The 12,528-nt window shown below is 43.6% G+C and overlaps 1 protein-coding gene across 1 annotated transcript in view; it reads left to right on the top strand.

The window, feature by feature from the left end:
• Window positions 1–12,304, top strand: part of LOC109921814 (rho guanine nucleotide exchange factor 6-like) — a 120,724-nt gene extending 108,420 nt beyond the window's left edge. Inside the window, exons 10-13 of the mRNA XM_048605250.1 lie at window positions 4,996–5,186; window positions 9,079–9,178; window positions 10,535–10,589; window positions 10,706–12,304. Coding sequence (XP_048461207.1) covers window positions 4,996–5,186; window positions 9,079–9,178; window positions 10,535–10,589; window positions 10,706–10,828 — 469 coding nt within the window. The 3' untranslated portion in view covers window positions 10,829–12,304. The remainder of the gene's footprint in view (window positions 1–4,995; window positions 5,187–9,078; window positions 9,179–10,534; window positions 10,590–10,705) is intronic.
• The last annotated feature ends 224 nt before the right edge of the window (window positions 12,305–12,528 follow it).

The raw sequence follows: 12,528 nt of genomic DNA, 5'->3' as shown, positions 1-12,528 counted from the left end.
CCTCTTCTATCCGCCTCCCACTCTCTCCCTATTTATTTCGGAACCCCTTTCCCCTCCCCCTTTTCTGATGAAGGGTCTAGGCCCGAAACGTCAGCCTCTCTGCTCCTATGATGCTGCTTGGCCTGCTGTGTTCATCCAGCCCTGCACCTTGTTGTCTCGGATTCTCCAGCATCTGCAGTTCCTACTAGCTCTGTCAGCATCTGTGAAGAGAAAAACAGAATTAACGTTTGAGTCCAGGCACCCGTCAGAATTGTACAGAATTCTTAAAAGCGCTTCATCAGGTAGATACTGAGAAAATATTCCTTGGGACTGGAGTATCTTGATCTCGGGGTCAGCACCTCAGAATAAAAGATAGGCCATTTACAACTGAGACAAACTTCACCTGAAGACTTGTGCATATTTGGATCTGCAAGGCCAGAGAGCTGAAGGCACTTAGCTTCAGGTATATTCAAGCCTGGATTAGACCAATTTGCTTTCATAAATTTGTTAACATGTAATTGTGGGGTGATATGCCTTAGTTAAAAGATCAGCTGTGATATTCTTAAATGGCAGAGCAAGCTGGAAGGGCTGAATGGTCTCTTCCACCCTCTATTTGTCAAGTTCTAATACAATTTCTAAATAAGTAAACTAGAAATTTGAGTGGGTTATAATCTGTGAGCAGTGAGTGTAAATACTCAGCAGTGTGAGTGAAATTGCAAACATTCTTGTTCCTGTTTTCTATGTTTCTATGTCCACAAAGCTGGTGGTATATGGACTGGAGAGTTGAACTAATAGATTCTAAAATATTTTGCTCCTTTCTTAATTCATTTAAAGCCTTTATCAAACGTTTGAGATTGAGATCAGAGATTGAAAGTATTGATTCACATTTCTAAGAATTGTATCAGTGATCTGTGGTTCTGATTGAAAATCAGAACAACGGGTACTGCTATAGACAAACATGAAAATAATTAAATTCAATGGCGATGTAAACGAACATAAATTAATTTTCAGTTGTACTTTTTTCCACATAGCAGTTTGCAATAAAGATGTTTTCATTAATCTTATTCTTAAAATCTCTGAACTGATTTCCAAAGGTGATTAAGGAATTGTATTTAACATAAAGGCTTTGTGTAATGTCAGAAAGCAACAAATCTATGCTACAGCTGTGGAGAGATAAAGTAAGTTAGTGTTTTGAGTTTGATATAACTCTTTCTGCGAACTGAAAGGGGCCGGAAAATGATGGTTTTTTTATGCTGTTGGCGGTGAAATGAATGGAATAGATCGTGAAGGTGCTGTGAGCAAAAGATGAAGGGCATGCTCATGGTAAAGGAGTTATAAATGTGCGGAATAGATGTTAAAGGTAGAGAAAAGGTCAGCTCTACTGACGGCAAACACATAAACAAGACACACTTTAGGGTGGGGGTAAAGGAAGGTTTTGAAATTGAAATGGAGGACAGTGTTCATCCCTTGGAGTTGTTGAACTTCATGTTGCGTTTTCAAGGCTGTCAAGTACTTAAGAGGAAAGTGAGGTGCTCTTCCTCCAGCTTGCATTGTGCTTCATTGGAAGATTGCAGCAAGCCCAGGACAGCAATTTGAGAGCAAGGGTGGTATATTGAAATAGCGAGTAGCTGGGAGGTCACTGTCATTCCTACAGACAGGGCAGAGGGATTCTGTGAAGTGGTCATCCAGCCTGTGTTTGATCTTGCCAATGTAAAGGAGACAGCATTGTGAGCAGTGAATAGAGTAAAAGTCACTATAGTCTTACCAGAGCATGGAGCTCCCCTCTCGTTAGAGAGTGACAACTGGTGGTGGTTTAACCTGAGGGTCACCAGGCCTCAGGCAAGGGGAAGAGGTTGAGAAGGAGAGTTTTTTCGTGGTAACCTCAGCCAGTGCAGGAATTGAACTCAAGTTGTTGGAGTCAGTGCATTGCAAACTGACCGTCCAGCCAACTGAACTAATCAACCCCAACAAATACAGTAGACCAGATTTGAAAGAAGTACACAGAAATTGCTGCCTCACCTGGAAGATGTGTTTGGAGCCTTGGACAGAGCGGAGGAACGAGGTGAATGGGCAAGTTTCACATTTTCTTCGATTGCATTGTGGAATGAGGAAGTGGTTAGGGGGTTAACTAATGTCCTTTATGGAAGGAAATCTGTCACCCTTACCTGGTCTAGCCTACATGTGACTCCAGACCCATAGTAATGTAGTTGATATTAACTGCCCTCAGTTAATTAGGGATGGGCAATGAATGCTGACCTAGTCAGCGATGCCTTCATCCCATGAATGAATTTAAAAAATGGATGGAGGAGTGAGCTGTGGTGTCGTGGATGGAGCAGTCCCTGTGGAATACTGGCTGTGGTGGGGGGAGGGGGAAATTGTTTGGTGGTGGTATCCTGCTGAAGGTGATGGCAATGAGTAAGACAATTGTTTGAATGTGGAGTCTATTGGAATGGAGAGTAAAGACAAGGGGAGGAAAAGGGCAGAAATGTGGGAGATGGGTCACACATGGCTGAGGGACCAATCCACTGTGCTGGAGGCAGGTTAGGGTTAAGAGGCCATGTCGGAAGCATCAAGTGGCATCATCTGAACAGATGTCACAGAAACGGAAAGACTGGAAGAATGGAATGGAATCCTTTAAGGGAAGAAGAGTGTGAGGAAGTGTAGTCAAGATAACTATGGCAGTTGGTGAGTTTGCATTGGATATTGGTAGACACTCTGTCTTCAGAAATGGAAACAGTGAAGTCAAGAAAGGGAACATAACAAATAGGAGCAGGAGCAGGAGCAGGCCATGCACCGCATCGTGCCTGCCCAGACATTCTTTAAGATCATAGCTGATCTGCCCCAGGCCTCAATTCCTCTATTTCAATCCTCCGTCAACCTTCTCTTTAAATACTCTTGGTGATTTAGCCTCCACGACTCTCTGGGGTAGAGAATTCCAGACAGTCACTATCTCTAAGAGAAAGATTACCTTTGCATCTCAGTTTTAAATAAGTATCCCCTTATTCTGTAACCATGCCCCCTAGTTCGAGATTCCCCATTAATGGAAACATCTTCTCAACATCTCCCCTGCCAAGCCCCCTCAGAATCTTGTATTTGGAAGGAAGAGACAGAGATGAACCAGTGGCAGGTGAGACGAGGTTGAAAACTGGAAGCAAAACTGATGATTTTTTTCCCAATTCTAGTTGAGAGCAGGAATCAGCATTGATGGCATTATCACTGTGTCGGAGAAAGAATTGTGGGTGGGGCTCAGGGTAGGACTGGGACAAGCAGTATTCCACAACTCCCACAAAGAGAATCTCTCCAACATTCTGTTTTTATTTCAACTCTGAGGCATCTGCGGTACTTTTGTTTTATCTGTTTTGTGTGGGCTTGGCAGCACTGAGTGTGTTGTGCAGCATGTCATCGGGCAATAATTTGAAAGAAAAACATGCTTACATCATAAAATGGTGCCATTTGATACAGTGAACTCAGCTTGCATCCTCTAACCAGGGTTTTATAGAGCTGCAGCATAACCTTGCGGCACTTAAACTCAATTCCCCTGCCAATGAAAGCCAACACACCATATGCTTTCTTATCAGCCTGGGTGGCAACGTTGAGGGATCTATGGACGTGGACCCCAAGTACCCTCTGTTCCTCCACACTGCTGAGAATCCTGCCATTAACCCTGTATTCTGCATTCAAATTCCACCTTCCAAAATGAATCACTTCACATTTTTCTGGGTTGAATTCCATCTGCCACTTCTTTGCCCAGCTCTTCATCCTGTCAATGTCTCGTTGCAACCTACAACAGCCCTTCATGCTGTCCACAACTCCACCAATCTTTCTGTCATTGGCAAACTTACAGCCCACCCTTCCACTTCCTCATCCAAGTCATTTATAAAGATCACAAAGAGCAGGTCCCAGAACAGATCCCTGTGGAACACCACTGGTCACCGAGCTCCAGGCTGAATACTTTCCATCTACTACCACCCTCTGTCTTCTATTGGAGAGCCAGTTTTGTATCCAGACAGCCAAATTTCCCTGAATCCCATGCCTCCTTACTTTCTGAATGAGCCTACCATGGGGAACCTTATCGAATGCCTTGCTAAAATCCATACACGCCACATCCACTGCTCTACCTTCATGGATGTGTTTTGTCACATCCTCAAAGAATTCAATAAGGCTTGTGGGGCATGCCCTGCTCCTCTCAAAGCCATGTTGACTATTGCTAATCAAACTTTTCCAAATAATCATAAATACTATCTCTTGAGAATAAGAGAATATATATATAAATAAATATATATAAATAAATTAAGTAAAATAATAAAAAGAGAATCTTGGAGAAGGAGTCATAGTTTAAAAATAAGGAGTAACCTATTTAAGATTGATGAAGAAAAAGCCTTTCTCTCATAGGATTGAGTCTTTGCAATTCCATATTTTTTTAAAGGCCAAAGTAAATAGAGTTTTGATCACCAAAGGGATGAAAGATCATCAGAGACTTGTGGGAATGTAGAGTTGGAGGTTAAAATCAAATTCAGCTCAAACTCCATTTAAAAATTTGCTGATGACTCCACTGTAGTGGGTCAGATAAAGGGGTGACCAGGTAGTTTGTACCTTTGTACAGGTGCTTATTGATTGAGAAATATTAGCAGGACCAGCAGTTACTCCCTGCTCCTTTTCGCAATCGCACCATGAATGTTTTTGATTCAGCTGAGATGCTCCTTACCCAGGCACCGCTGCCCCTCTGTACTCCTCACTAGAGAGTCACCTCAATTTTTGTGCTTGTGTCGTGGAGTGGGACTTGAACACACAACCGCCCGACTCTGAGACAAGCATTTTACCCATTGAACCATGCCTGGCAACTGCAGGAGCTACGAAAGGTAACACAGTCTGATAACTTGGTAAAGACAAATGCTGATTTTGACATTTTTAAACTTATTTGGTTTGCAACAATCTGCACCTGTATGTGGAAATCAGAAACATCTGTTGTCAGTGTAATTTTTAAAATGTGTCAATTTTAATTTCTACCTGATCTTTGTTCCACACGCACAGATTTGAAACCACACTCTTTGACAGGTCAACTCTGAGGTCTCAATATGAGAAACCAACAGATATTTTTTCATCTTTGGTTCCCACAGGTACAGCAGCCTTGGAAGAAGATGCACAGATACTCAAAGTCATTGAGGCTTATTGCACAAGTGCAAACCTACAGCAGACTCATAGCTCAGGCAAGTGAAATTACAATGAGATTTTGATCATTTAAAGTTCCATACTTAGGTGGTCTAAGATGTTAGGTTTTGGAGTCAGGGTTTCAAGTCAAATATGACTGCTTCAAAACTCAGCTCCTGACTCCTTTTACAGTCTTTGTCCAAATATGGGTGAATTCCAGAGGTGAGGTGAGAGTGACAGCTCTTGTCATCAAGGCCACATTTGACTGAGTGTGGCATCACAGAGCCCTAGGAAAACTGGAATCAGTGGGTATCGAGGACAAACACTCTGCTGGTTGGGGTCATGGCTAGCATGTAGGCAGATGGTTCTGATTGTTGGAGGCAGTGAGAATAGAAAAGCAACATATGATTCAAATAGAGAGTGATTGCAAAATGTGACTATGCAAATGGATCTGGGTGTCCTGATTCACAAGACATAAGATGTTAGTATGCAGGTACAGCAAGTGATCACCAATGCTCCAATTCCCTTTCTGTTTATTGCATGGGGTATGGAAGCTTTGGACTGTGGGAGGAAACCAGAGCACCCGGAGGAAACCCACGCAGACACAGGGAGAATGTGCAAACTCCACACAGACAGTCGCCCGAGGGTGGAATTGAACCCGGGTCCCTGGTGCTGTGAGGCTACAGTCCTAACCACTGAGCCACCGTGCCACCCTAAAGTTTTGGTGTCCTTGCATAGAAACATGGGAGCAGGAAGAGGCCATTTGGCCCTTTGAGCCTGCTCCGCCTTCTTCACAATCATGGATGATCGTCCAACTCGATAGCCTAATCCTGCTTTCTCCCCGTAATTTTTTGATCCCATTCACCCCCAAGTGCTGTATCTAGTCACCTCTTGCATACGTTCAATGTTTTGGCATCAACTTCTTCCTACAGCTACAAAGGTTGGGCATGTATTTATTGGAGTGTAGAAAAATGAGAGGGGATCTTACTGAACATGTACATTTGTGAGGATGCTGGACAGGGCAGATGCTGGAAGGATGTTTCCCTAGGTGGGTGAGATGAGAGATAGTGGGAACAGTTTTAAAATAAGGGCTGGGTGGGCCAAAGGGGATACACGCGCAGTACCCCAAACCTGGCTGTCCAAACTCTGGACATTTTTCTCTCTATCTGCTGTTCAACACTTAGCTGATTGGTTCAAATATGCAGCTGCTTGTTGCTCATCGTTGAGGTCCCGTAGCTTGTTTCTTTTGGTCTGTGCTACAGCTTAGCATTGATAACTCAGACCCGATCCAATGCAGTGCTTTAACACCTACCTACCCTCAGCCTGCAGTATCCTCCAGCACATTTTGCTGTTCCACCAGTAACTAATGGTACGCTTGTCTTTATTGGTCAGTGCATTGAATATAGGAGTTGGGAGGTCAATAAGTGACTGTACAGAACATTGCTTAGGCCACTCCTGGAATACTGCTTGCAATTTTGGTCTCCCTCATACAGGAAGGATGTTGTGAAACTAAAGTGTTCACAAAAGATTTACGAGGATGTTGCCAGAATTGGAGTGTTTGAGCTATAGGGAGATGCTGAATAGGCTGGGGCTATTCTCCCTGGAGCTTTGGAGGCTGAGGGGTGACCTTATAGAAGTTTATAAAGTAATGAGGAGCATGGATAGGGTAAATAGACAAGGTCTTTTTCCTGGGGTGAGGTAGTCCAAAACTAGCAGGCATAGGTTTAAAGTATAAAAGGGACCCGAGGGGCAACTTTTTCAAGCAGTGGGTGGCATGTGTATGGCTGCCAGAGGAAGTGCTGGAGGTTGGTACAATTACATCTTAAAAAGTATCTGGATGGGTATATGAATAGGAAGGGTTTAGGGGAAATGGACCAAATGCTGGCAAATGGGACTAGATTTATATAGGATATCTGGTCAGCATGGCCGGGTTGGACTGAAGGGTCTGTTTCCATGATGCATGTCTCTAAAATAAAGGAGGGAGACTTGAAACTGAAGCAGTGATTTTGGAGAGATGATGAAAGAGACAAAAATTTAAAAATACATTCATTTATTCATTAACCAAGGTAGGTGTTGCTGGGGTGATCTGGCATTTATTGTCCATCCCTAGTTGCCCTTGAGAAGGTGGTGGTGAGCTGCCTACTTGAACTGCTGGAGGATGACCCACAATGCCCTTAGAGTGCGAATTCCAGGACTTTGACCCAGTATCAATGAAGGATTTTCAAGTCAGGATGGTGAGTGGTTTGGGGGGAAACTTGTAGATGGTGGTATTCCTATGTATCTGTTGCCCTTGTCCTTCTAGACGGAAGTGGTTGTGGGTTTGGAAGGTGCTGTCTGAAGATCTTTGGTGAATTTCTGCACTGCATCTTGTAGACAGTACACACTCCTACTGAGTGTCAGTGGTGGAGGGAGTGGATACTTGAGGATGTGACGCCAATAAAGTGAATGCTTTGTCCTGAATGGTGTCAAGCTTCTTGAGTGTTGTTGGGGCTGTACTCATCCAGGCAAGTGGGGAGTTGTGCCTGACTTGTGCCTTGTACCTGGTGGACAAGCTGTGGGGAGTCAGGAGGTGAGTTACTTGCCACAGAATTTTTCTAGCCTCTGACCTGCTCTCGTGTTAATGTGGTGAGTCTAGTTGAGTTTATGGTCAATGGTAACCCTCCAGGATGTTGGTAGTGGGGGATTCAGTGATGGTAACACCATTGAATGTCAAGGGTTGATGATTAGATTCCCTTGTTGGAGATGCTCATTGCTGGATACCTGTCTGAATGTTACTTGTGACTTGTCAGTCCTAGGCTTGATGTTGTACAGATATTGTTACTTTTGGCCATGGACTGAGTTATCGAGGATTTTTTTTTTGCAAGGAAAGAGACCCTTCAGCCTGTGTCCATGCTAGTCACTCATCTGTTCTCATCCCATTTTCCAGCACTTTGCCTGTAGCCTCATATACTATGCCTCGATCAAAGAGGTAGATTTTTAAGGAGCATCTCTTAAGAAGAGAATCAGGGAGATATAGGGAGGAAATTCCAGAGATGAAGCTAAAGCCAGGATGAGCAATGGGGAAGCGATTGCAGTCAATGATGTGTGAGAAGCCAGAATTGGAGAAATGTAGACCTGGAGGAGATTTCAGAGATAGGGAGGGGTGAAGCTGTGGAGGGACTTGAAAACGAGGTTGGGGAGTTGCTAAACTAGGAACCAGCACAGGTCATCAAGTATGGAGTGACAGAGGAATGGTCTTGGTGTGAATCAGAACATGGAGATGGATTTAGGATGAGCTGTAGTTTATGGAGAGTGGAGAAAGAGGCCAACTGAGGGAACATTGGAATAGCTGAGGCTAGAGCTAACAAAGTTATGGCTGAGGATTACAGCAGCAGATGAACTGAAGCGGATCCTGGATTGGCTGTTGTCATTCTGTTGCCCAGTTCCATCTCGACAATCATAAGTACATTGCTCAGGGGAGTGGGGCTAATCACATTGCTATCATGAAGAGTTGACACAGACACAGTGCATTGAAATGTCTCCTTTCATGCTCGAAGTCTGTCAATCTTTTGATTGCAGTTCTTTTCTGCACCAGTTTTCCTCTCTGTCCTTCCACCTACTCTCCCAGAATAAATACAGTGATTCTGTTATTATACCACTGCCTTGGTGTTTGGTACCATTCTCATTCTCCAAGTGACCAGTAAGATGCTGGATTGTGGAAAGCATCAGAACTGACTGCTGTTATATCTTGTGCCTGTCCAGTATCTGTACTTGCTGGAAGGGAAGGCTGAACAGTGGCCAGAACCAGGATTCCTGGCTGATTGCTGAACCCTCTCGCTAACCTGGGAGCTTGAAGCCATTGCTCCAGCCTGTACAACTAAACCAGTTAAAGACAACAAGCCCACCTGCTCCATGTCTGACTAAAACAGATCAACTCAAGCAATTGTTAACCTTCTGTCCTGTACTTCACAGTTTGTCGGAAGGAGTCAGCACCACAGGTACTGCTCCCGGAAGAAGAGAAAATAATTGTGGAGGAAACAAAGAGCAATGGGCAAACTGTCATAGAGGAGAAGTAAGAGACCTTTATGTTCGTAATCACCATTCATTTCTATGAGTTTCCCATTAACTGTAGTTTTGTTAAAGTGTGTGAACTGTAACCACAGAGTGGGTCAAGAGAGTGACAGGGAATTGGTCTTTATCATTTCACAACGTTGATCGAGCTTGCAGGGAGCAGGGTCCTGTCTTACTGATTTTAACTCTAGGAGGTAGAGAAGGGGAGACAGAAAGATTTGTGCGTTCTAAAATTTGACAATGTCAGCTCAGGTTTTGATTTTAAAGCTGGCAGAACAAGACTGATGTCTGTAGAAAGGAAAAGCTCTTAAATGTATTATCTTTAACACAGCAAAAACATTTCCAAGTTGTTGAACAGGTACGATTATCAAACCAAGTTTGACGCTAAACCACACGCACAGTGGGTCAGAGAAATGGGAGCAGAGGGAAGCAGAGAGGTTTTGGGGAGGAAATACAAAGATGAGGTAAGTTACAGATGAACAAGAAACCCTAATGTTTAGAGGGGTGCAGAAATCACAGGGTGATGTGATTGGAGGAGGTTAAAGGGGCACAGGGTCGCGGACATTGAGGGATTTGAGAACAAATATAGGAAGGTGGGTTACTGTTCTTCATGTTTCAGCTTTATGTTTACAGATTGTTCAGTGCCAGTGTTAACATTCATTCAGCAGAATAGAGAGAGAGAGACAAGGTTTTAAACGTGGTGCAAGGTCTTAAACGAGGGAATGTGTGTATGAAAGGAAGTGCGGAAAAGGTAAATGGAATTCTGCATTTGTAACTTACAAGGTTTGCAGTGGGAGATATTAGAAAACAAGATGTATTAGTTATGGGTCAAATCCATTCTGATAAAAAGCAAAGTGGCTGTACCAGTTTTAAGGAGTGTGTGACTCCAGGAAGGGTTCAGAACAAAATGTATTTGAAAAACAGGTCTGCTATATATACACGTTCAGGGAAAGTACAGGGGTAACATTGAATTAGAATGTAAAAGAGGCACTGAAGAGTTGAAAGTAGGATTATAATGATGAGGAAGCATCAGAAAGGATTGGTCAATGTAAAAAGAAAACAAAGTGGGGAATTCTACAGGTTATGAAGGAGATCACCTCGTATTTTGGGAGTGAAAGGTACTTGGAATCTCACAGCATTGCTGTCGGACAGAGGAGACCCACAGGGAGTTGAGGTTGTGTCCTGTAGAAACCTCGTGATTACTGGTTGTGGTCAAGGTGCAGAGAGTGAGCTGTATTTTTATGCCTGTGTGATTTACACAGCTCTGTTCACTGTCTGTACTCGTCACAGCTGAAAACCTGTGGCTTTGACAGCTGTTTTTCTGAATAACCCAATAACTGTTGATATTATTTGCCAGGAGTCTTGTCGACACAGTTTATGCGTTGAAAGATGAAGTTCAGGAGCTGAAACAGGTCAGATTCACAATAGAACACGACACACTTTTGGCTCTGCACTTTGAAAAGTGGCTGACAGAATTCAGAGACCCAGTATCATTGTGACAAACTGTTACCTTCTTGTTCTTCTCTAGGAAAATAAACGGATGAAACAAAGTCTGGAGGAGGAACAGAAATCTAGGAAAGAGTTGGAGAAAATGATCCGGAAGGTTCTGAAGCAGTTGAATGAATCTGCGTGGGATGAGGGTAACCACTAGAAGCAGCTAAGCCAGCAGCTAGTTCTCTACACAGCTTCAAGCAGTTGGCAGCCCTGACCGTACTGCTACAAGGAATTCGTTGAAATTCTCAGTCACACTGGGGTCATTTTTGTTTTTTTTTTTGGCCTGTGATTCCTCCAGAGGAGCAGGCAATTGAGGGACAGCAAACCTGACACCTGTTTTGGAAGGACTAGAGCAGGGCATAAGGAAACGTGCACGCTCTGGGGAGAGAGCACAGCAGCAGCAGTGAAAACTGAGAAATGGTACAGCCTCCCAGCACACAGCCACCTCGTGCTGTCTCAGAGCTATTCCCAACTTGGGCAAAGAAAGGTGCCTGCAAGTAACTACTTCATTATCAATAAATGGATGATTTTGTGTCCTCCAACCAGCACTATAGTATTTGACTGCTGCACCAGCACAGGATGCTCACTCGTGGGCACAGCTGAAAATCACAGACTCCTTTTTAAGTTTCCTTTGTTTTTGTATCGGGCCATGACCAAATCATAGCCTCCCTTGTACTGGACCTTAAGCCGCGTATTTGTATTTTCTGGGTATAACTATGGTTTTTTGAAATGGCCCAGTCTCTCTCGCTGATTTATTTATGTTTTGCTGTGTTAAACTACTCCCCCCACCCCGCCAGGCACTTGCCCCCATCCCCAACCCCAAACATTGTCACCGTGCAGAGTCCTTGTGGCGGACACAGCCTCGATTATGGCACTGCATCTAATGCATGTAAAACTTCTGCCTGTGCCTTTGACAGATACCCTTTCAGAGTACAGCGTGTGTACATATTCAGCTCACCTTTATAAACTGGCTCTAGCTTGAGCCTTCCTGTATATTACAGGATTGTGTTTAATAATGTATAAAAGGATACAGGCAGCTTATCTCCCCTGCTGTTGTGGAACAAAGCAGGTGTTACTAGTCAGCGTTGACTGAGTCTGTTAGTCATGAGATGTCCACAGTGACAGACTCTACAGTAGGAGTTAATGTCGCATGCACAAACTTAGTTTCTCATCAGTTAAGTGATGCCTAGGAATGAATGCAGGATAACAGGCGTCTGATTGTGGGCTGTGTGCACAGTGTAGCAGAGCACACGTTGGAGTATTTACAGCGTGACTGAAACCAGACTCAAAACCTGAACAAAATGGGAGCGGGATTTAGGAGGAAGTCACTTCAGATCAGACTGAGAGCCATTGGTCAGATCAGCTTCTCACCAACGATGAGCAGCGAGTGTGGCTCCTCACTACAAACATCCTGTAAGTCCCTCTTTACGTCCAACTGGCAAACGTCCCCAAATTTCCTCTGTAGACTTTTATTTTGGAATTCAGATGAAATATTTTGGGAACTGTCACAGCTGTGTTCTCCTGGAGGTGCCTGTATGTGTTTGGAAGCCCTTACGCCCAGCACACATCCATCAAGTAGGAAATCTTTTTGTAAATGCAATTTTTTTTAATAAAGCCTGAATATCGAGCCTTCCTTCGGCTGTATCTTGTAAATAAATAGCTCCTCTATTTTGGCAAGATCTCTCAACACTCCATGATTTATGAAATACTTCTGTTGACTGGAATTTTTTTTGCTGTTGGCTTCAATACAATTAAATTGATTTTCTGAATGGGTTGGGAGTGCTTACTGTTGGTATTGTATGTTTTAACAATTAGTATTGATCTATCAGCACAGAACTTTAATGTTGCTAACAAGAG

This window comes from Rhincodon typus, chromosome 14, assembly GCF_021869965.1.
Source record: "Rhincodon typus isolate 14 chromosome 14, sRhiTyp1.1, whole genome shotgun sequence".
Classification (NCBI taxonomy): Eukaryota; Metazoa; Chordata; class Chondrichthyes; order Orectolobiformes; family Rhincodontidae; genus Rhincodon; species Rhincodon typus.
The sequence above is the reverse complement of the archived record's forward strand: the minus strand, read 5'-3'. Positions and strand labels throughout refer to the sequence as shown.